We start from the raw sequence: 22,944 nt of genomic DNA on the forward strand, positions 1-22,944 counted from the left end.
TTGTTTATCTATTTTATATATGTAAATATATGTAGTATATATATGTGTGTGTGTGTATAGTTTGCGATAAAAGAAATTTTCACGTATTGAGATACAGGGAAGTCATTCTGGCTTATGCATGAGTTAACCTGAATTTTATGCTAACTAAAATAACCTGTTTGTGGCGTATCAAACATACATTGTACATATGCTTTAATTATTAAAGAAAAGGGCACACTGACCAGAAGTAAAGAATGTCCATGTCAAAAATAAAGATTCCTCTCTTCCTTAGGTGCCAATGCTGGGCCTTCTTTGATGATAAAACTCCCTTCCCAGGTGCCAAGGCCATGCTGACTTACTGATCACTGATCTTTGTGGGGTCTTTTGTTTTTAAACCTTGAAGAAATGTAATGTTCTTTGTTCTGACAAGATATAAAACTGTGCTGGAAACGATGCTTCTCCAGAGGAGCTTCTCAGACTAATCTGGGAAGCTGGCTTTTGGGCTTGTCCTTAGTTTGGCTCAAATAAAACTCTTCTTACTATAGATTCTTTATTGATTATTTTCATTGACACTTGTATCTGCTAATCCCAAACTCCTAATTTATCCCCTTCCCCTTTGGTAACCATAAGTCTGTTTTCTACGTCTGTGAGTCTGCTTCTGTTTTGTAAATAAGTTCATTTGTATCATTTTTTTTAAAGATTCCACATATAAGTGATATCATATGCTGTTTCTCTTTCTCTTTCTCACTTACTTCACTTAGTATGATAATCTCTAGGTCCATCCATGTTGCTGCAAATGGCATTATTTCATTCTTTTTTATGGCTGAGTTGTATTCCACTACACACACACACACACACACACACACACACTCTGCATCTTCTTTATCCATTCATCTGTTGATGAACATTTAGGTTGCTTCCATGTCTTGGCTATTGTAAATAGTGTTGCTGTGAACATTGGGGTGATGTTTCTTTTTGAATTAGAGTTTTCACCAGATACATACCTAGGAGTGCGGTTGCTGGATCATATGGCAACTCTTTTAGTTTTTTAGCAAACCTCCATGCTGTTTTCCACAGTAGCTGCACCAATTTACATTCCTACCAACAGTGTAGGAGGGTTGTCTTTTCTCCACACCCTCTCCAGCATTTATTATTTGTAGACTTTAAAAAAATTTTTTACTTATTTTTATTTTTGGTTGTGTTGGGTCTTTGTTGCTGCACAGGGACTTTCTCTAGTTGCGGCGAGCGGGGGCTACTCTTCATTGCAGTGCACGGGCTTCTCATTGTGGTGGCTTCTCTTGTGGAGCACAGGCTCTAGGCACGTGGGCTCAGCAGTTGTGGCTTGCAGACTCTAGAGCGCAGGCTCAGTAGTTGTGGCGCACAGGCTTCGTTGCTCCAAGGCATGTGGGATCTTCCCGGATCAGGCCTCGAACCCATGTCCCCTGCATTGGCAGGTGGATTCTTAACCAGTGTGCCACCAGGGCTTCTATTTGTAGACTTTTTAATGATGACCATTCTGACTAGTGTGAGGTGATACCTCATTATAGTTTTGATTTGCATTTCTCTAATAATTAGCGATGTTGAGCATCTTTTCATGTGCCTATTGGCCAACTGTATGGTTTTCTTTGGAGAAATATCTATTTAGGTCTTCTGCCCATTTTTTGACTGGGTTGTTTGCCTTTTTCTGTTATTGAGTTGTATGAGCTGTTTGTATATTTTGGAAATTAAGCCCTTGTCAGTCACATCATTTGCAGGTATTTTCTCACAGTCCGCAGGTTGTCTTTTTGTTTTGTTTATGGTATACTTTGCTGTGCAAAAGCTTGTACGTTTTATTTTTGTTTTTATTTCTATTGTCTTGGGAGACTGACCTCAGAAAACATTGCTACGATTTATGTCAGAGAATGTTTTGCCTATGTTCTTTTCTAGGAGTTTTATGGTGTCATGTTTTATATATGTCTTTAAGCCATTTTGAGTTTATTTTTGTGTAGGGTGTGAGGGAGTGTTCTTTGTTGAGTTACATGCGGCTGCCCAGTTTTCCCAACACCACTTGCTGAAGAGAGTCCTTTCTTCATTGTGTATTCTTGCCTCCTTTGTTGAAGATTAATTGACCACAGGTGTGTGGGTTTATTTCTGGTTGATCCATATGTCTGCATTTGTGCCAATATCATGAGATTTTGATTACTCTTGCTTTGTAGTATTGGCTGAAATCTGGGAGGATTATGCTTCCAGCTTTATTCTTTTTTCCTCAGGATTGCTTTGGCAGTTCTGGGTCTTTTTTTTTTTTTTTTTTTTGTGGTACGCAGGCCTCTCACTGTTGTGGCCTCTCCCGTTGCGGAGCTCAGGCTCCGGATGCGCAGGCTCAGCAGCCATGGCTCATGGGCCCAGCTGCTCCGTGGCATGTGGGATCTCCTGGACCGGTGCACGAACCCGTCTCCCCTGCATCAGCAGGCGGACTCAACCACTGCGCCACCAGGGAAGCCCTCTGGGTCTTTTATGGTTCCATAAAATTTATAGGAGTATTCGTTCTAGTTCTGTGAAAAATGTCATGGGTAATTTGATAAGCATTGCATTAAATCTGTAGATTGCTTTGGGTAGTGTGGCCACTTTAACAATATTAATTCTTCCAATCCAAGAACATGGGATATCTTTCCATTTCTTTGCATTATCTTCAAATTCCTTTATCAGTGTTTTATAGTTCTCAGCATGTAAGTCTTTCACCTCCTTGGTCAGGTTTATTCCTAAATATTTTACTTTTTAATGCGATTTTTAAAGGGTTTTTTTTTTTTACGTTCTAATATTTCATTGCTAGTGTAAAGAAATACAACTGATTTATGTATGTTAACCTTGTATCCCTGCTACCTTGCTGAATTCACTTATCACTTCTAGTAGTTTTTATGTGGAGTCTTGAGGGTCTTCTGTATCTTAGTACCATGTCATCTGCGTATAATGACAATTTTACCTCTTCCTTCCCGTTTGGATACCTTTTATTTCTTTTTCTTGTCTGATTGTTGTGGCTAGGACTTCCAAAACTTGTTGAATAGAAGTGGTAAGAGTGGGCATCCTTGCTTTATTCCAGATTTTAGCAGGAAGGCTTTCAGCTTTTCACCATTGAGTATTATGTAGGCTGTGGGTTTGTCATAAATAGCTTTTATTATGTTGAGATATGTTCCCTCTATTACTTGGCAAGAGTTTTTATTATGAATGGATGTTGAATTTTATCAAATGCCTTTTCTGCGTATATTGAGATGATCATGTGGTTTTGTCTTTTCTTTTGTTGATGTGTTGTATCACACTGATTCATTTATGTATGTTGAACCATTCTTGTGACCCTGGGATGAATCCAAGTTGGTTGTGGTGTATGATCTTTTTTATGTATTGTTGGGTTCAGTTTGCTAATATTTTGTTGAGAATTTTTGCATCTGTACTCATCAAAGATATTGGCCTGTAATTTTCTTTTTTGGTGGTGTCTTTGTCTGGTTTTGGCATCAGGGTGAGGTGGCTTTCTAGAACGACTTTGGGAGTGTACCCTCCTCTTCACTCTTTTGGAAGAGTTTGAGAATGATTGGTGTAAGTTCTTTTAATGTTTTGTAGAATTCCCCAGTGAAGCCATCTGGTCTTCGACTTTTGTTTTCAGGGAGTTTTTTAAATTACGGATTCTATTTCACGTCTAGTAATCAGTCTGTTCAAATTATTTCTTCTCGATTCAGTTTTGGTGGGCTGTATGTTTCTAGAAACCTGTCCATTTCTTCTAGGTTGTCCAATTTGTTGGCATATAGTTGTATTCTTTTATGTTTTTTTTGTATTTCTGTGGTATCAGTTTTTACTTGTCCTCTTTCGTTTATTTTGTTTATTGGGTCCTCTCTCTTTTCTTTATGGTGAGCCTGGCTAGAGGTTTGTAGATTTTGTTTACCCTTTCAAAAACCCAGCTCTTGGTTTGATTGTTCTTTTTCTGTTGTTTTTTTAATCTCTGTTTATTTCCTCTCTGGTCTTTATTATTTTCTTCCTTCTGCTGACTTAAGGTTTTGTTTGTTCTCCTTTTTCTAATTCTTTTAGATGGCAGGTTAGGATGCTTATTTGAGATTTTTCTTGTATTTTGAGGAAAGCCTGTATTGCTATGAACTTTCTTCTAAGTACAGTTTTTGCTGCCTCCCATAGATTTTGTATGGTTGTGTTATCATTGTCATTTATTTCAACATATGTTCTGATTTCATCGTTGACCTATTGATTTTTTAGCACCATGTTGTTTAGTCTCCATGTAATCGTTTTTTTTTTTTCTCATTTCTCTTTCTGTGGTTGATTTCTAGTTTCGTGCTGCCATTGTGGTCAGAAAAGATGCTTGAAATGATTTCTATCCTCTTAAATTTGTTGAGACTTGTTACATGTCCTAGTGTATGGTCTATCCTAGAGAAAGTTCCATGTGCACTTGAAAAGAATATGTATTCTGGGTTTTTTTGATGTAGTGTCCTGAAAATATCAATTAAGTCTAACTGTTCTATTGTGTCATTTAGGATCTCTGTTGCTTTATTGATTTTTCTGTCTGGACGATCTGTCTACTGATGTCAGTGAGGTGTTAAAATTTCCTACTATTACTGTGTTCTCATCAGTTTCTCCATTTATATCTGTTAGTATTTGTTTTATCTATATAGGTGCTCCTATATTGGGTGCATATGTTAATGAGCATAATAGCCTCTTCTTGTATTGATCCTTTTATCATTATATAGTGTCCTTCTTTGTCTTTCTTTATGGATTTTGTTTTAAAGTCTGTTTTGTCTCATATGAGTATTGCTGCCCCTGCTTTCTTCTGATTTCCGTTTGCATGAAATATCTTTTTCCATCCCTTCACTTTCAATCTATGTGTGTTCTTCACTCTAAAGGGTTCCTTGTAGGAAGCATATTGTAGGCTCTTATTTTATTATCCAGTCTACCACTCTGTGTCATTTGATGGGGGCATATAATTTAAGGTAAATATTAATAGATATATATTTATTGCGATTGTAAATGTTTTCCAGTTGATTTTATATTTCTTCTTCGTTCCTTTTTTTTGTTTTTCCTTTTGTGGTTTGATGGTTTTCTTTTATATTATGCTTGTGTTTTCTTATTTTTAGTTTTTGTGAATAATGTTTTTGATTTGTGGTTACCCTGTTTTTCAGGTATGCTAACCTATTACTGTTATCTACTTGCTCTAGACTGGTTGTCATATAGGCTCCAAATACATTCTAAAAAAAAAAATCTACAATTTCTTACTCCCTTCCCCACATTTTATGATTTTTATGTCCTCTTTTTTTTTTTTTTTTTTTGTGGTACGCGGAGCTCTCACTGTTGTGGCCTCTCCCGTTGCGGAGCATAGTCTCTGGACGCGCAGGCTCAGCGGCCATGGCTCATGGGCCCAGCCGCTCCACGGCATGTGGGATCTTCCCGGACCAGGGCACGAACCCGTGTCCCCTGCATCGGCAGGCAGACTCTCAACCACTGCGCCGCCAGGGAAGCCCCTATGTCCTCTTTTATATCTTCATGTTTATGCTTTTGCTGTTCATTGTAGTTATCACTTTTACCTCCCAAATTTTTTTTTAATTTTTTAATCTGCATACTGGCTTATTTAAGTGATATACTTTTCAATTATGTTTTTTTTAACTAATTTATTTATCTATCTGTCTATTTATTTTTGACGGTGTTGGGTCTTCATTGCTGTAGATGGGCTTTCTCTAGTTGCAGCAAGTGGGGAGTACTCTTTGTTGTGGTGTGTGGGCTTATTGCAGTGGCTTCTCTTGTTAAGGAGCATGGTCTCTAGGCACGTGGGCTTTGGTAGTTGTGGCATGCAGACTCTAGAGCACAGGCTCAGTAGTTGTGGCACACGGGCTTAGTTGCTCTGCGACGTATGGTATCTTCCCAGACCAGGCTCAAACCCCTGTTCCCTGCATTGGCAAGCGGATTCTTAACCACTGCGCCACCAGGGAAGGCCCCAATTGTGGGTTGTTTTTTTTTTCTTTCCTATAGATTCTTGCTGCTGCTGCTGCTGGTTTTTTTTTTTTTTTTTTTTGCTTCTATCTTATTTAGAGAAGACTTTTTTATATTTCTTTCAGGTTAAAAGTTTAGTATTGCTGTATTCTTTTAGTTTTTGCTTGTCTGAGAAATTCTTTGACTCTCCTTCTATTCTAATGATAATCTTGTTGTGTAGAGTATCCTACGATGCAGGTTTTTCCCTTTTAGGACTTTGAATTTATCTTGCCACTCCCTTCTGACCCGAAGCATTTCTGTAGAGAAATCACCAGATAGCCTTATGGGGGTTCCCTTATAAAATTAACTCTTTGTTTTTCTCTTGCTGCGTTTAGAGTCCTCTCTTTATCTTTAACTTTTGCCGTTTTAATTATAATCTCCCTCACTTTTGAAGGATAGTTTTGCCGGGTATGGTATTTTGGGTTGACAGGTTTCTTTTCTTTGAGCACTTTGACTGTATTGGCCAACTGCCTTCTGACCTCCCAAGTTTCTCCTGAGAAATCTGCAAATAGTCTAATTGCAGGTCCTTTGTATGTGATAGTTTGCTTCTCTCTTACTGTTTTCAAGATGTTCTCTTCTTGTCTTTTGAAAGTTTGATTATAATGTCTTGATTTCGGTCTCTTTGAGTTCCTATTACTTGGAGTTTGGTGGGCTTGGATGTTTATGTTCATGTCTTTGATCAAATTTGGGAAGTTTTCAGACATTATTTCTTCATATATTCTTTGCTCACCCCCTTTTTGTCCTCCAGACTCCCACAATGCTATGTTGGTCTACTTTTTGGTATCCTGTAGGCCTCATAGGCACTGGTCAGTTTTCTTCAATCTTTTTTCTTTCTGTTCCTCAGACTCACTACTTTCTATCAAGGTAACTGATTCTTCTGCTTGTTCAAATCTTCCTTTGAATCCTTTTAGTGAATTTTTCATTTCAGTTATTGTAGTTTTCAGCTCCAAAAAATTTTTTTTGGTTTCTTTCTAGGTTTTATATCTGTTTATTGGTATTTCCATTTTGTTCTTACATCGTTTGTTGAGTTTTCCACGTCTTCCTTTAGTTCAGTCTTTGTCTAATACATTTGACATGAGATCTTTTTCAGGGATAACTTACATTGATTTTTTTTTCCTTTGAATGAATCATAATTTCTTGTTTCTTTGTATGCCATGTGGTTTTGTTGTTGTTGTTGAAACAACATTTGAATCTGGACATTTAAATCTAATAATGTGGTAACTGTGGAAATCAGATTCTCTCCCTTTCCAAATATTTACTGTTTTTTGTTACTTTATTGTTTTTGTTGTAAGCTGTTTTCCAAGGAGCATCCTGACATGTAAACTTAACGTCTTTTCTAGGGTCTTTTCTGAACCTGTGCCTTTCTCTGAGCATGTGTATTTACTTTCTAATTGTCCCTATATATGCAGTTAGTTTTGAATGTCCTTGTCTTTAATGTCTGGTTCCCAATAGAGGATAAAGAGAAAAATGGGGAGGTGGGGGAAGCAATCCAGTCTTTTAAGTCCCCTGGAAATCACTTCAGCAGAAATGGAGGGGCTTGCAACAGTAGGAAGAAGTACAAAGACAATGGATACCCCTTCTTTGTCTGCACCTGTGGGATCAGAGGAAGCAATCATTGATTGGAGCACAGATCCCCAGTATTTGGAGGACAAGGGCCCTTTTTGCCCACCCTGGCTCCCACAAGCTGTGTGCAAGCTGCTTCTGGAACATGTGCACAGGTGCCTGTTATACGGTAGATGTGGGGAATGGGTAGCTGCTGCTACTGTGCTAGGAGCTGGAGTTGACCAAAATTAACTGCAATTTATGGTCCAAGGCTTCCCCTGGAAATTGCAAGCCTCCAGTAGACTCCTGAGTTCCAAAATAGTTACATCAGACAGATTCCACTAGTGCAATTGTGGTCTAGGTAGGGAAAGAGATTCCTGGTGCTTCCTACTCCACCATCTTCCCAGAATTCTCTCTCTTGAGTTAATTGTTTTCCATATAGTAGGAGGGAGGGGTCCAGTTTCATTCTTCTATGTTGTGTCCAGTTGTTCCATTACCATTTGTTGAAAATACTGTTCTTTCCCCATTGAATTGGCACGCCACTTTTGTCAAAAATCATCTGACCACATATGGGAGGGTTTATTTCTGGGCTCTTTGTTCTTTTTTGTTGGTCATTGTGTCTGTTTTTATGCCATTGCCAACAGTTTTGATTACTGTAGCTTTATAATAAGTTTTGAAGCCAAGAAGTGTGAGTCCTCCAACTTTGTTCTTTTTCAAGATTGTTTGGCTATTCTGGGTCCCTTGCATTTCCATGAGTTTTAGGATGAGCTTGTCAATTTATGCAATGTAGACAGCTAGAATTTTGATAGCAACTATATTAAATCTGTTGATCAATTTGTGTAATATTGTCATCTTAACAATATTAAATCTTCTGATGAATGAACACAGATGTCATCTAGGTCTTCTTTAATTTCTTTCAACAGTGTTTTGTAGTTTTCAGTATACAAATACTACACTTTTGTTAAATTTATTCCTAACTATTTTCTTGTGTTTGATGCTATGGTCAGTGGGATTGTTCCTTTAATTTTATTTTCTGATTGCTCTTTGCTAACTTATAGAAAGATAACTTATTTTTATATGTTGATCTTGTATTCTGCAACCTTGAAACTCATTTACTAGCGCTAATAGTTTTTCTGTGGATTCTTTCAGATTTTCTATGTGCAAGATCGTATCATCTGCAAAAAGAGATAGTTTTTCTTCTTTCCAAATCTGGCTGCTTTTGTTTCTTTTTCTTTCCTAATTGCCCTGTCTAGAACTTCCAGTACAGTGTCAAGTAGACATGGTGAAAGCAGACATCTTTGTCTTGTTCCTGATCTTAGGAGAAAGCTTTCAGTCTTCCATCACTAAGTATTATGTTAGCTGTATTTTATAGATACTCGTTATCAGATTGATGGAATATCAGTACTTCTATTCTTTTTTTAAATATGTACTTTATTTTATTTTTGGTTGCATTGGGTCTTTGCTGCTGCAAGCAGGCTTTCTCTAGTTGCAGTGAGCAGGGGCTACTCTTCGTTGCCGTGCACAGGCTTCTCATTTCAGTGGCTCCTCTTGTTGCAGAGCACGGGCTCTAGGCACGCGGGCTTCAGTAGTTGTGGTGCGCAGGCTCAGTAGTTGTGGTGCACAGGCTTAGTTGCTCCTCAGCATGTGGGATCTTCCCAGACCAGGGCTCGAACCCCTGTCCCCTGCATTGGCAGGCGGATTCTTAACCACTGCGCCACCGGGGAAGCCTAGTACTTCTGTTCTTATTTTCGTGAGTGTTTTTATCATGAAAGAGTGTTGAATTTTGTCAAATGCTTCCTCTGTACGTTGAGATGATCATTTGGCTTTTGTCCTCTGTTCTTGGGTGTGTTATATTGTTTGATTCATATGCTGAACCAACCTTGCATTCCTGGGATAAATCCCACTTAGTCATAGTGTATGATTCTTTATATGCTTCTGGATTCATTTTGCTAGGGTTTTGTTGCAGATTGTTGCATCTATATTCATAAGGAATATTGATCTGTAGTTTTCTTGTGATGTCTGTCTGGTTTTGGTATCAGGTAATCCTGGCCTCATAGAATGAATTGGGAAGTGTTGCTTCCTCCTCCTCCTCCTCTTCTTCTTTTTCCTTTTTTTGTTTTTTGTTTTTTTGAAGTTTGAAAAGCATTGGTTCATGATATACTTTTATTCAAGGAAAAATAATATCTGCTCACTTCAGGTGCCCAAGTGACCATTCAGAACCTTGAACCTTGACTTTAGTGGGTATTGACCTTGTGTTATTGATGAGCTTTTTCCGATTTCATCCCAGTGAGGATGGGAGGTTGCCAGACTCTTTCACAAGTATTAATCCCAGTAGTTTCCAGTGTAATTCTGGTTGTTTGCCATCCTCAACAGTATTGTGAGAGCCTGTCTTCTGGAACCTGTCATCTTAAAGGAGTGCTTTATAGCTGGCCTTAGAGACAGTGAAAAAAATTCAAAGATGATCTCTAAGAAGTTATTTTGGTAGCTTTTTATTTTATTGATGCTGTGCAGAGCAGACCTGAAAATACCTTTCATTTTTTTCTTGCATTTTCAACATTAGAAACAGCTATTGTAGCTGTTTCTTAGGATCATTCTGTGGAAATATCTCATTGATTCCTTTGTCATCGAAAACTATACAATTTTATCACTCAAAAAGCTACAGTGAAAGCAAGAGGCATGGTCCTCAAACCACCACTGGGCATCTTTCTAAGCCCCCTTGTGATGCAGCCCTCTTCTCACCCACAGGTACCACGTACACAGACTTCTCGGCCGGAATCTCCAGGGATGACCAGCCCCTCCCCGCGCATCCAGATAATCTCCACTGATTCTGCGGTAGCCTCACCTCAGCGCATTCAGGTACCTGCACCAGTCCCACTTGGTTCCAGCCACCTGCCTGAGGGCAGACCTGCCTTCCCCGAATCGTTTCTGAAAACAAACCTGCCTAAGGGTTTCACTAAGGAGCTGTGCTTCTTAGGCATCAAGTATAGTACAATCTCACTTATTTTTTAAAAGATAAAAGAAGAAAGATTTTACATTTACTAAGCTGACTTACTTTCAATCTAAAAGTCTGAACTGTCACTTCAAACTATTGGAATGAAGTACCATTTATTACTTATGTGCTTCAAAATTGAGAGGTAGTATGTCTTAGTCGTTAAGAGTGTGGACCTCCACTTGAAGTCAAATCCAGTGCCCCATTTTATAGCTTTTCTAATGTCTCACTGTTTCCATTTAGAAAATGTACATAATAGTAGTACTTATCTCATAAGGTTATTAGGAAGAATCAGTGACTATTGCTTGTAAAATGCTTGAAACGGTGCTTGGCACATAATAACATTCGGTATGTACTAATTATCTATAATAACTATTATTGCTAGTATTGTTGTTAACTAATTGATGATATTCACTTATGGGAGGTTTAGTCTTCCCAGGGCTCTGAACCTGCCTCTTTCCCACTGAACAAAAAGAAGGTACATGTATCATGATCAACAAGCAAGAAGAAGGGAAAATTATTGATGAAACACATACATTAAAGATTCATATACACTACCAAATGTAAAATAGATAGCTAGTGGGAAGCAGCCGCCTAGCACAGGGAGATCAGCTCGGTGCTTTGTGACCACCTAGAGGGGTGGGATAGGGAGGGTAGGAGGGAGGGAGACGCAAGAGGGAAGAGATTTGGGAACATATGTATATGTATAACTGATTCACTTTGTTATAAAGCAGAAACTAACACACCATTATACTCCAATAAAGATGTAAAAAAAAAAGAAGAGATTCATAGTTATCTCAAAAGGCCAAACCAAAACACATGCACGGAAATGAACGGCAGAGAAAACTCTAGTTATGTAACGTAAGTTTGAGAGAATAGCAGGTGGACAGGTATTTGAGTGAATAAGTAAAGGATTGCTTTCATTTACAGTTTCTTTATTTTAAAACTCAGTATTAAGTGAGTAGTATGCTGTAATAAGTAGATGACTTCCATAGTGTTCACCCATTCTTAAAAGTGATTTTATGGATTATTATAAACTAAGCATAGAAGAGTTCTAATAAGTAAAGTGAAATGAGTTGATAAAAATTATATTTCCATCATGTCCGTATTACATAATATTTTATCATAAATAACGAAGTTCATACACTTCTTTTCTTCACACCAAGTAGGAAACACATATCTGAGTGTCTAGAAATTCAGAAGTAATTGGTCCAACGTTAATGAGATTTTACTATTCCTCAGAATTAGAAACTTTATATAACTAAGTTATTTTTTTCTCTTTTGCTTTGTTCTTATTTGCTGATTGTGACTTGAAAATGAGTCCTTTATAGTTTTATGTAGCAGGTGTTAGGATCCTGCCTACATAACTCTCCCAACTCTAACTAACTAGGAACTAACTTTGTACGTTTAACCATGGATGTTATATTATGGTTTCACAACCATCTGAGGGCAGATGAGAACATAGAAAGTTCTTCCAGAAAACTCCATCGGTAGCTAGTTTGTGTTTCAAGAGAGGGTATACAGCCCCCTGTATTGGTATAAGAAGGATCTTTCTGTTTTCCCGAGGGGTATTCAGGCATCCCATTCCGTACAGTGGGGCTGTTCCCATGCCCTGGTGCTTGGCCCATGGTTCCACCACTGTCCTGGCTAGAATGCAGTAAGATTCTTGAGCAGCAGTCTTGTAGAATAGATCTTTGGCGTTGAGCTTTCAATTTCTTTAGGGAAGATAACCCATTAGCAAGAGTTTTATGTAAAGTAAGTATAGTTGAAAATCTTTTCATTGTGTACTGTCAATAAAATTAGACATACCTTGGGACTCCCCTGGCGGTCCAGTGGTTAAGACTCCATGCTTCCACTGCAGGGGACACGAGTTTGATCCTTGGTTGGGGAACTAAGATCCCGCATGCTGTGCTGTGGGGCAAAAAAAAAAATTAAAAAAAAGAGACCTACCTCGGTGCAACAGAACTGACTGTTTTTCAAGGTTTGGTTTTTTTGAAGGAAAGTTATAGGTCATAGGTTGGTTTCTGGGTTCTTGATGTTGGTGCTGTGGCTTTGATGAAGTTTTCATTTCTAGTCCTGACTTCAGTAATGGATCTCTGATCCCCTGAGGTGTGGGGAAAGAATACATTTTCTGATATTTTAATGAATAACAGTGCTCTGAACTCAAATAGTGGCTTGTGTGATAAGGTTGGGAGGGAAAGATTATTCAGTAAGGATGGCAAGCTATGCAATATTTAGGAGCTTTGGCTCTGAATGGAACAGATTTTAGGGTCAAATCTTGCTTCCACTCAGCACTGTGACCCTGGGAAACGTTTCTGTAACATCTATAATTGTAAAGTGACAGCAGTAATAGTACCTGTTTTATAGGATTGTAAAAGGATTAAGAGATACTGCCTATAAAGCTGTAGGAAGTAGATGTCAATAAATGTTAGCATCTGTGTTATATAATTTTTTAATGTTTTATTTTCATATAAGTTCAAACTTAAGGAAAATAATACACATAAATCCTGTGTCCCCTTTACACAGATTCACCAGTTGTTTGCTGTAACATTCTGGATGTATGTATAATGTGTTTTTTCTGAATCATTTGAGAATAAAGTGGAGACATCATGCCTCTTTGCCCTGGATACTTCAGCATGTATTTTCTCTTACATAATTACAATACAGTTATCAAAATCAGTAAATTTAATATTGAAACATGCCATTATCTAGTCCATAGTCCATATTCTAAAATTTCATCAGTTTTCCCAGTTAAATCCTTTATAACTATTTTTCCCATTCCAGGATTTATTTTTGTTTTTAATAATGATAGCAAAGCCGGGTGTGGTGGCGCGCGCCTGTAGTCCCAGCTACTCGGGAGGCTGAGGCAGGAGGATCGCTTGAGCCTAGGAGTTCTGGGCTGTAGTGCGCTATGCCGATCGGGTGTCCGCACTAAGTTCGGCATCAATATGGTGACCTCCCGGGAGCGGGGGACCACCAGGTTGCCTAAGGAGGGGTGAACCGGCCCAGGTCGGAAACAGAGCAGGTCAAAACTCCCGTGCTGATCAGTAGTGGGATCGCGCCTGTGAATAGCCACTGCACTCCAGCCTGGGCAACATAAGCGAGACCCCGTCTCTTAAAATAAAATAAAATAAATAAATAAATAAATAATGAAAGCAAAAATTAAGGTGTCAGTCAACACAAGCCCAACATATCTAGTTGTGCAGACCAACAGAGGGCTGATCTGATGATGGACTTGTGTTCATCAGTATAATGTCATCCTAATGGCTGCAAAAGGGCTTTGGGGCCAAGTGCGAAGGGTGGTGGTCCTCAGAGCAGGAGAGGTAGCCTTGTGACTGGGGTTGAGAGCTGTTGTTTTTTGGGGTACAGAGGTCTAGGGCAGAAACTATGGGAGGAAGGAGATGGAGATAAGAAAAGCTGTAGGAGAACACCTGCTTGTCTGAAAATGAAGCTTAGTCGGAGCCATGCCATCACAAAATCTAGCTTCTCAGTAAATTTCATGGGTTTTCATCATATGTAGTCTTTTTAGGCCAGTGGTTTTCAAACTGTGTTCTTTACTGTTTCCCAGATTACACAAACATTATGTTCAAATTTCATTTTTTAGTCCAGCTTTCAAAGCAATTAAAGTAGATTAAAAGAAAAATACACTTGAACATGTCACATACCAAATTTGACATGCTGGAGGTCACTGGTGCACTCACTTGTAATCTGTGTTCATTCCCTTTGGGGCAGATCTTGGCTTAAACCTTCTTTTGCCATCTCCATGGATTTTAAGGTTTTCCAGAGCTATTCCTCCACACTCCCCATTTCACATTTATGTTTTCAGGAGAGCATAATTATACTTATTGTTTGAAGGAAATGTTTAAATTTGAGCTTATAAAATACATTTATATAATACAGTGCTTTTTTATCTACTTTATTTTTTGAGGTTTCACATGTTACTAGAAAAGACTTCTGCTGTTTATATGTTTTTTAAAAGTTTGAAATCCTTACTACATTCCCCAGGGGACTGCATCTTGGGCTCTTGTAGCATCCTCCTTCCCTAGGTCTCTCTTCCACCAGCTCTTTATTTCTGCACACCCTTCTTGAGCAGCCAGTACCTGTTCTCTGTCCTTTCTCCATCCGCAACCATCTGATATTTCCTTTCTTGCTCTGATATTCTAGTGGCCCCTCTCAGGTACTCATAGGAGTTGTCTGTTTGTACGTGCTGACTGGGTAGTAGTTGCACACTGTAACAAAGTCACACCATACAGAGTAAAAGACGAGTCTCCCTCCCTCCCTCTTCATGGAGTCACTCACGTCTCTCCCAAGAAAAGCCACTGTTACCATATTGCATATTCATTCTTTCAGAGATGGGCTGTGCATCTACACCTGCAAGCATACATGTAAACAATACAGCATATTTTTACATTCCTGTCGACATTCTGCCCACACTGCTCTGGACTTCACTCTCTTTTGGAGGTATTTCCCTGTGGTACAAATAAGCTGCCTCTTTCTCTTGAGTGGCAGTTTGATATCCCATTTTTTGGATGCTGCAATAAATAACATTTTACCTGCTTAATTTAAGACATGTGAGAGTATTTCTGTAGGATCCGTTCCTCAAAGTAGGATTGCTGGAAGGGTGTGTCATGTGTAGTTTGTTTGTTTGTTTGTTTTTTTAAGAAGGAATGTTATCTTTTATTTATTTAGTTAGATTTGGCTGCATTGGGTCTTCTCGTTGCTGCACGGGCTCCCCTCTAGCCTCAGCGAGCAGGGGCCACTCCTCACCGCGGTGTGCGGGCCTCTCATCGCGGTGGCCTGTTGTTGTGGAGCACGGGCTCTAGGCGCGCCGGCTCAGTAGTTGTGGCTCACGGGCTCTAGAGCGCAGGCTCAGTAGTTGTGACGCACGGGTTCAGCTGCTCCACGGCATGTGGGATCTTCCCAGAAGAGGGATCAAACCCGTGTCCCCTGCATTGGCATGTGGACTCAGAACCACTGCGCCACCAGGGAAGTCCCTTATGTGTAGTTTTGACAGTAGTTGCCAGACTGCCTTACAAAGAGGTTCCACCAACTTATACTCCCACCAGCCTGGTATGAGAGTGCCCATTTCCTTACACACTCAGCTATATATTTTGATATATATATGTGTGTTTGATACATATATTTGGGGCCCAGAATGTGGTCTGTCTTAGTGAATGTTCCATGCAGGCTTGAGAAGAATGTATATTCTGCTGTTGCTAGATGGATGAGTTTACACATGTCAGTTATATCAAGGGGGTTGCTAGTGCTCCTCAGGTCAACTATATCCTTATTGATTTTCTGCCTGCTTGATCTGTCAGTTGCTTACAGAAGAGTGATGATAACTCCAACTATAATGGTTGATTACTCTATTTCTTTTCGGCAGTCCTATCTTTTTTTTTTTAATTTATTTTATTTATTTATGGCTGGGTCTTCTTTGCTGCGCACAGGCTTTCTCTTGTTGCGGTGAGCGGGGGCTACTCTTCGTTGCGGTGTGCAGGCTTCTCATTGTGGTGGCTTCTCCTGTTGCGGAGCACAGGCTCTAGGCACACAGGCTTCAGTAGTTGTGGTGCGCAGGCTCAGTAGTTGTGGCGCACGGGCTTAGTTGCTCTGTGGCATGTGGGATCTTCCTGAACCAGGGCTCGAACCTGTGTCCCCTGCATTGGCAGGCAGGTTCTTAACCACTGCGCCACCAGGGAATCCCCTTAAAGGTCTTTTGGCCATTCACTTGGAAGCGATGATGTGCTGGGACTCGTGTCCAGCCTGTGGCTCTCTGGTCTTGCATTCACTGGGCCCTCAGCCTGCAACCCACTCTGTCACAGCTCTGCACGGCTTCCTCTCTTGCCTCATTTGGGTCTTTGTCCACCGTCACTCCCTCAGAGAGGTCTTTGCTCTTGAAGCTGCCCCCCTGCCTCCTTCCCCATATTTTGTTCTGTCCATTATCCTGCTTTTTTGTTTCCTTCCTGCCTCTTCATGTCAGGGTGCACAGTCTGTCTTTCCTCTAGCAGGCGAGCTCCCCGCCGTGTTCACACTTCCATCTCTAGTACCGAGAATAGTGCTGGTCACCTAGTGGGTGCCCAGTAAACACGTGTTAAGTAATTGACTCTTTCCTTGCTTGTGTCATTTTCTTTTGAACCTACCAGCATTGTTGGATTTTCCGTATTGGACTGTTGGCAAAGCTGTAGGACTCTGTGTGAGTTTGCTGTCTGAACCTTGGGATGCCATGACCCAAAGCAGTTCTATCAAGAGGTGGCGCAGATTCCAGATATGTTGTCCATAAATGTGCTGTAGGGAGCTGGGGTACAAACAGAGACACAGTATGTCTCCCCTTCCCAAGGCCCAGCGCACGCACCGCAAGAGTCCTGTCTGCAGTGAGGGCCTGCTGGGGGTCCTCAGGGAAAAGGTGGCCCCATGCTCCAAGTTGGGCACTTGGCCTGGAAGAGAGACAGGAACGGGCTAGAACAGCTTCAAAGAACTTCACGAGCAGGAATAAGAGAAGTTGCTCTAACGTAGCAGCTATCTTAATTGTGACTGATGCACTTAGGCAGGGATGCAGGGAAGAGGTGAGCTATGGCAGTGGGGCTCATGACTGGTGGCCGTCCCTGGAGAAATGAGGCTCAGGGCTTCTCCGGAGTCAGCGCCCACTGCCTCCAGGGCTTCCACAGTCTTTTATTCACATCTTCTCTCCATGTGCCAGGCCCTGTGCTGGCCCTGGGGATGCAGCCCTGAAACAGGTGTTATCTCTATGCTTAGAGACCTCAGAGTCAAGAGGTGGGAGAAGTTGGATGTGTGTCAGCAAGGGACTCCCTGCATTCTGTCACTGCAAGGCAGAATTATTTATAGGACCTTCCCTTCAGAAATAGCCCTTTAAAGCAGCCATTCTCAGGTTTTGGGGTTTCAAAAAGTTAGGGTAGGGAATTCCCTGGCGGTTCAGTGGTTAGGGCTCCACGCTTCCACTGCAGCGGGCCTGGATTCGGCCCCTGGCCGGGGTACTAAGATCCCGCATGCTGTGCAGCATGGCCCAAAAAAAAACAAAGTTAGGGTTGCCCACATTTCTTATTATGCCTAGGACAAGAATTTTTTTTCTTGTTTTTTTAGTTAAACCTATCATCTACTATTTATTACTGTCTTCATTTCATAACAGAAAGGGCCTTTCTTTGTCCAGGTTTATTGAACTGTAATTGATATGCAGCACTAAGTTTCAGGTATAGAACATAATAACTTGATTTACATATATGGTAAAGTGATTGCCACAAGTTTAGTTAACATTCACCATCTCATATACATGTAGAAAAAAGAAAAAGGAAAAAAGTGTTTTTTTCCTTGTGATGAGAACTCTAAGGATTTACTCTCCAGACACCTTCAAGCTGACCACCTTCATACAGTTTCCCTTCCCTCCACTTCCAAAGGGCATTTTAATTCTAAAAGTAGGAGGGATGATATCATCCTAGAATAAAATTAGCTGTATGAAAACCAGTTTCTGAAAAGCTCCCTGTTGTTTTCTCTTTCCCATTTCACCGGCACTGGTGAAACTGTCCTGGACCAGCACTGACTCCGGGCCGGCGTTGGCAGCCACTGCACATGCTCCGTGAGAGCAGCCTCCGTGTTGTGTCTTGTAGATCGTGACAGACCAGCAGACAGGACAGAAGATCCAGATAGTCACCGCAGTGGACGCCTCCGGATCCCCCAAGCAGCAGTTCATCCTGACCAGCCCAGATGGAGCTGGAACTGGGAAGGTGATCCTGGCTTCCCCGGAGACCTCCAGTGCCAAGCAGCTCATATTCACCACCTCGGACAACCTCGTCCCTGGCAGGATCCAAGTAAGACCTGTTGACAGGTGTTTGTTTCAGCACTTCTGCTACTGCACTTGTTCTTGACTCTTACCTCTACCGTGGAGGCCAAATCCATCTCTAGTGGGTCCTTTGGGGACCTGCAAACATGGTGGGTTGCTGCCTCGGCTAAAGTAAAAAACCAGCAAATGAGTGGCGAGGCCCAGAAGGCAGCCGCTGCAGTGCTCAGATGGATGGAATTTGAGCCGGCAAATCAGCGGTCCCACAGGAGACTCACCTGAGCAGTTGGCATGAGCCACTGGAGAATGGTTCTCAACCAAGGCCACGTGGTGGCAGCCCTTGGCCTGTGATGCTTTAGGGGCACCACCAAGGGCTGACCACAGTCAGATGAGGACCGACTTGTTCTCTTACCTCGGACTAGCCCGGCTCTTTATTCTGATCTTGTTCCTGTGAACTGCTGCCTGTGGGCCCCTCCGTTCTGCCCTGGTTCTCCCCGCTCTGGCAGGCGGGATGGGGTTGGGGCAGGTACAGGAAGGAGGAGAGCAAGGGCTGGAAGAAGAGCAGGGTTATTGGGAAGCATTGAACTTCCAAGTCCAACACTCAGAGAAGCAGGGACTCAAGGCCAATGTCCCATGGTGGCCAAGCATGGAGCATGTTTAGTCCAGGTCAGGGTGCAATCCATGGTCTTGTTTGGTTCTGGTTTTTAAGTTTTTTAAAAATTTGTGGTAACATATAAAATTTACTATCTTAATAGTTTTTAGGTGTCCAGTTGAGGGGCATTAAGGACATGCACACTGTTGTGTAGCCATCACCACCACCCATCCCCAGAACTCTTCATCTTCCCAAATTGAAACTCTGTCCCCACTGAACAACTCCCGTTCCCCACCCCTCAGCCCCTGGCTACCACTATTCCACTTCCTATGGGTCTGACTACTCTAGGGACCTCACATAAGTCAAATCCTGTAATATTTGTCCTTTTGTGACTGGCTAATTTCACTGAGCACAATGTCCTCAAGGTTCATCTGTGTTTTGTCTTATGTGTCCTTCATTTTAAAGGCTGAATAATATTCCAGTGTATGTATAGACCACGCTTGGTTTTTCCATTCATCTGTCAGTGGACACTTGGGTTGCTTCGACCTTTACTGTGAATAATGCTGCTAAGAATCCATGTGTTTTGCAGGGAGATTTCTACTATGGAGAAAATTCAGGAAGGAAAGGGTTTTTTTCCTTCCGCTGCAGCTGGGTTCAGAACACCAATATGTTCAGCTTCCAGAGCTGTACTTTTGAGACACCTCATAATGCCATTAGTAAATACTTCCTAGTGTACATTCTGATTATCTGGAATCAGAGTTCCTCCCTGCTTGCTTCGACTCCTTGTTTTTGAAAGGATGGCTGGTGATTCTCTTGCATGTCTTATAAGAGGTCATTGCACATAATGATGTCTGTATATATTCTCACTGTACATAAATCATTTTAAGGCTTATTGTTAGTACATGATTTAATAACAGCTATTTTTCACTTTTTCATGTTGAAACCAGTTACATTACTCTTCAGATAAGCAGCACTGTGGGTCACCTAGAAAGTCACCTACAAATGAAGGAGAAATAGCAGGTTTCAGAGGCCACCTATCCTAGTCCCTCCACTGCCAGCTGCCTCACGAGAGAGCTAGTTATTTAGTCAGTAAAGCTTAATTACTTCTCTGCCAAGTAAGCCTCTCTGTGTACTTTCAAGCTGTTTCATGAGAATAGAGAAGCAACCAAAAAGACCTCGAGTATCTTCATGTTGGAGCATCCGCCTGTGAGTCCCCACACGGCCCCTACTCCTAGGTGGTTGGGGTGGCCAGATAGGAGGGTAGGTCCCTGAAAACCAGTGTCCGACCCTGGACAAGCCCACCGCCACCCACCACCGCTCAAGGGGCTTGGTCCAGATGAGCGGCCACGCCATTCCTGGTGGCATATTCAGTTGTCACATGGCATTTTCCCAGTTCTGCCCAGAGTTCTTAGAAACCTGAGATTAGGAATTCACAGTTCAACATGACTTTGCTTAGTGCTCTGGTTTTTCATCAGCACTCTGCTTATTTCCTGATTCTTCTTAGATCGTCACGGACTCTGCTTCTGTGGAGCGTCTTCTGGGGAAGGCCGACGTCCAGCGGCCCCAGGTGGTAGAGTACTGTGTGGTGTGTGGCGACAAAGCCTCAGGTGAGTAACCAAAGGCCATGCTGGGTGCACATCAGGGGCCAACATCATGCACCAAATCCGGGGCGGGGGAGGGTTGTAGGTTTCAAAACATGAACTCCACTCTTCTTATTGGGGTGGTGATGTAAATAAGCAAATCAGTTTGTCAGATTATAAGAATCAAAAGGAAAAATCAAGAAATTATTTCTGTGATTTGTAAATCTTGGTTGGGTGTCAATTATTTTTGTACTAGTAAGAAAGAAATTGGGACTTCCCTGGTGGTCCAGTAGTTAAGACTCCGCACTTCCACTGCAGGGGGTGAGGGTTTAATCCCTGGTCGGGGAGCCAAGATCCCACATGCCACGCACCTGCCCCCCCTCCAAAAAAAAGAGCAATCATTTCATTAGTCTGGTTAATACCGGCTCAGTTCTTTGCTGTTTCACAAGATGTGTTTGTTGTCTCTCCGTCCCTTGTCCTAACTGTAGCTGCCTCTGTCATGCCCCCACTGTAACCCAGTGTGATAAATAGGAGGGGGCATGCGATTCTGGCTGGAGTCCCAGGGTCAGGAAAGGCCTGAAGTCACATTGGTGACCTTGATGGTTGAGTGTGTGCTGTCAGGTAAAGCAGAAGGGTGTTCCAGCTGGCGGGACCAGGGCCTGGAGAGTTTAGTGTTCCAGCTGGCGGGACCAGGGCCTGGAGAGTTTAACATCCATACCCACCATGTCTCTGGGGAAGCACTCCTGGGCTTCCATGGTTAGGAGGTGGGTACAAGGAGACTAAAGAAGATGTCTGGCCCCAAAGCTCAGACTTCAGCCTGCTAACAGTGGGAGCCATAGAGGGTAAGTGATGCTAGGGACACTGACCTGAGTTCTGAGATGACCACTTGGTTCTGCTTTATTCTGTGGTCACTACATTCGTAGGAACTTTGGATACTTTGTGGTCCTGGTTTTAAAAAAAAGAAAAAAGTGCTGAGCCAAGCCTCTTAAGAGGAAGACAACCCCAGGCAAGCACCAGCTGAAGGCCGGAAGCTCCAGCCCCGCCCGCTGATGCCTCAGGTGCTGTGCTCTCGCCCCTTCTCTGAAGCCCTCATCTGCCCCAGCAGGCAGGGGCCAGCGCTGCCTCTGTCCTCATCACCCTTTTGTTCAGATCTCTGGGCACTGGATGTGTTCTTTTCTAGTTGCTTCCTTACAGGCCTGTCTTCCCCTCCAGAATGTGCTCTTTTTTTAGAGCAGGAACCGTGTCTGACCCCTTCATCTCTATATCCGCATCTTGTTGCTCAGCAAGGAGAGACATTCTGCAGACTTTCGAACAAGTGAATGAAACATGTGCATAGCAGAGGCCACAGAATCTGCTTGGCTTACCCTTCTGCGCGTAAAGCTCATGACAGGCTTGCAGTGCCATTGCCTCCAGATATTAGAGATCACTCTAAGGCCTAGAGAGCCCAAGGAAATCCACTGCAAGCAAGGAAGAATGATGTCCACAGAGTCATTTCAGCATGACTCTTCTTAAAGGCACACAATTGAGACCCTCTAAGTGCAGAGTTGGAGAACGGCTCCACGTGCCAAAGCTTAGGGCTTAGGGCCATGGGTTGCTCTGCAGCCGCCGTCCACAGTGACCCTGTGAACCCTGACCCTGCAGTGTAATTGTGACCCTGGGTTACATGAGACCAAACCAGGAGAGCATACGCGAGGACAGTCCCAGCTGGGAACGTGAGGAAGGGTAAACTCACGTACAGCTCTTTTTAATGTGGGAGGGAATTAGAACTTAGAGACCCCCAAAGTAAACAAGCTTAGAAAAAAGAACTGGCGGCCTTCCTTTGGCCTGGGCTCACACAGTCACGCCCCCCACCCCGGGTCAGTCTGGGGCCCAGGACGTGACGCACACAGAGGGAGTAAATGCAGGATGAGACTCTTTGGGCTAACAAAACACAGCTTGTGTTTGCTCTTTGACACTCTTGACGGGACAGGGGAGCTGAGGGCCTTCACCAGGCAGGTCTGCAGAGCCGGGCCCGGTGAGTACAACGGATGATGCAGCCCAGCCATCATCCACGAGCTCCTGCTGTGCACTCGGAGCACCGAGGTCATGCCATTTACCAGCGGCCACATAACCTGTCTGAGCTTCCATTTGTCCATCATGACCTCACAGGGCTACTTTAAAGATGGTAGAAAAATGTGAAGGCCCTGGGTGCCATGCTTAGCACTCAGGCCTGTGGTTGGCCCATGGCTGCTGGCATCTGACCCTGCACACCAGTCCCCGATAGACTTACCTTTCTCTTTCAGGCCGTCATTATGGGGCTGTCAGTTGTGAAGGCTGCAAAGGTTTCTTCAAAAGGAGCGTAAGGAAAAATTTGACCTACAGCTGCCGGAGCAATCAAGACTGCATCATCAATAAACACCACCGGAACCGCTGTCAGTTTTGCCGGCTGAAAAAATGCTTAGAGATGGGCATGAAGATGGAATGTGAGTAACTATTAAAAAAC

General features: G+C 42.3%; 1 protein-coding gene across 5 annotated transcripts in view; it reads left to right on the plus strand.

The window, feature by feature from the left end:
- Nucleotides 1–22,944, plus strand: part of NR2C2 (nuclear receptor subfamily 2 group C member 2) — a 90,089-nt gene that overhangs the window by 47,174 nt on the left and 19,971 nt on the right. For 3 of the 5 annotated variants that reach the window (XR_003430145.1, XM_027093866.1, XM_027093868.1), the window contains 5 exons: nucleotides 10,261–10,371; nucleotides 18,121–18,321; nucleotides 20,023–20,088; nucleotides 20,387–20,489; nucleotides 22,745–22,924. Coding sequence is in view for 4 of the 5 variants with exons in the window: in XM_027093866.1 (XP_026949667.1) it covers nucleotides 10,261–10,371; nucleotides 18,121–18,321; nucleotides 20,023–20,088; nucleotides 20,387–20,489; nucleotides 22,745–22,924 (661 nt within the window). In the remaining variant the exon portion in view is untranslated. The remainder of the gene's footprint in view (nucleotides 1–10,260; nucleotides 10,372–18,120; nucleotides 18,322–20,022; nucleotides 20,089–20,386; nucleotides 20,490–22,744; nucleotides 22,925–22,944) is intronic. The other 2 variants (XM_027093869.1, XM_027093867.1) reach the window with 1 other exon arrangement.

This window comes from Aethalodelphis obliquidens, unplaced genomic scaffold, assembly GCF_003676395.1.
Source record: "Aethalodelphis obliquidens isolate GAN/ISIS:26980383/991018 unplaced genomic scaffold, ASM367639v1 scaffold86, whole genome shotgun sequence".
Lineage (NCBI taxonomy): Eukaryota > Metazoa > Chordata > Mammalia > Artiodactyla > Delphinidae > Aethalodelphis > Aethalodelphis obliquidens.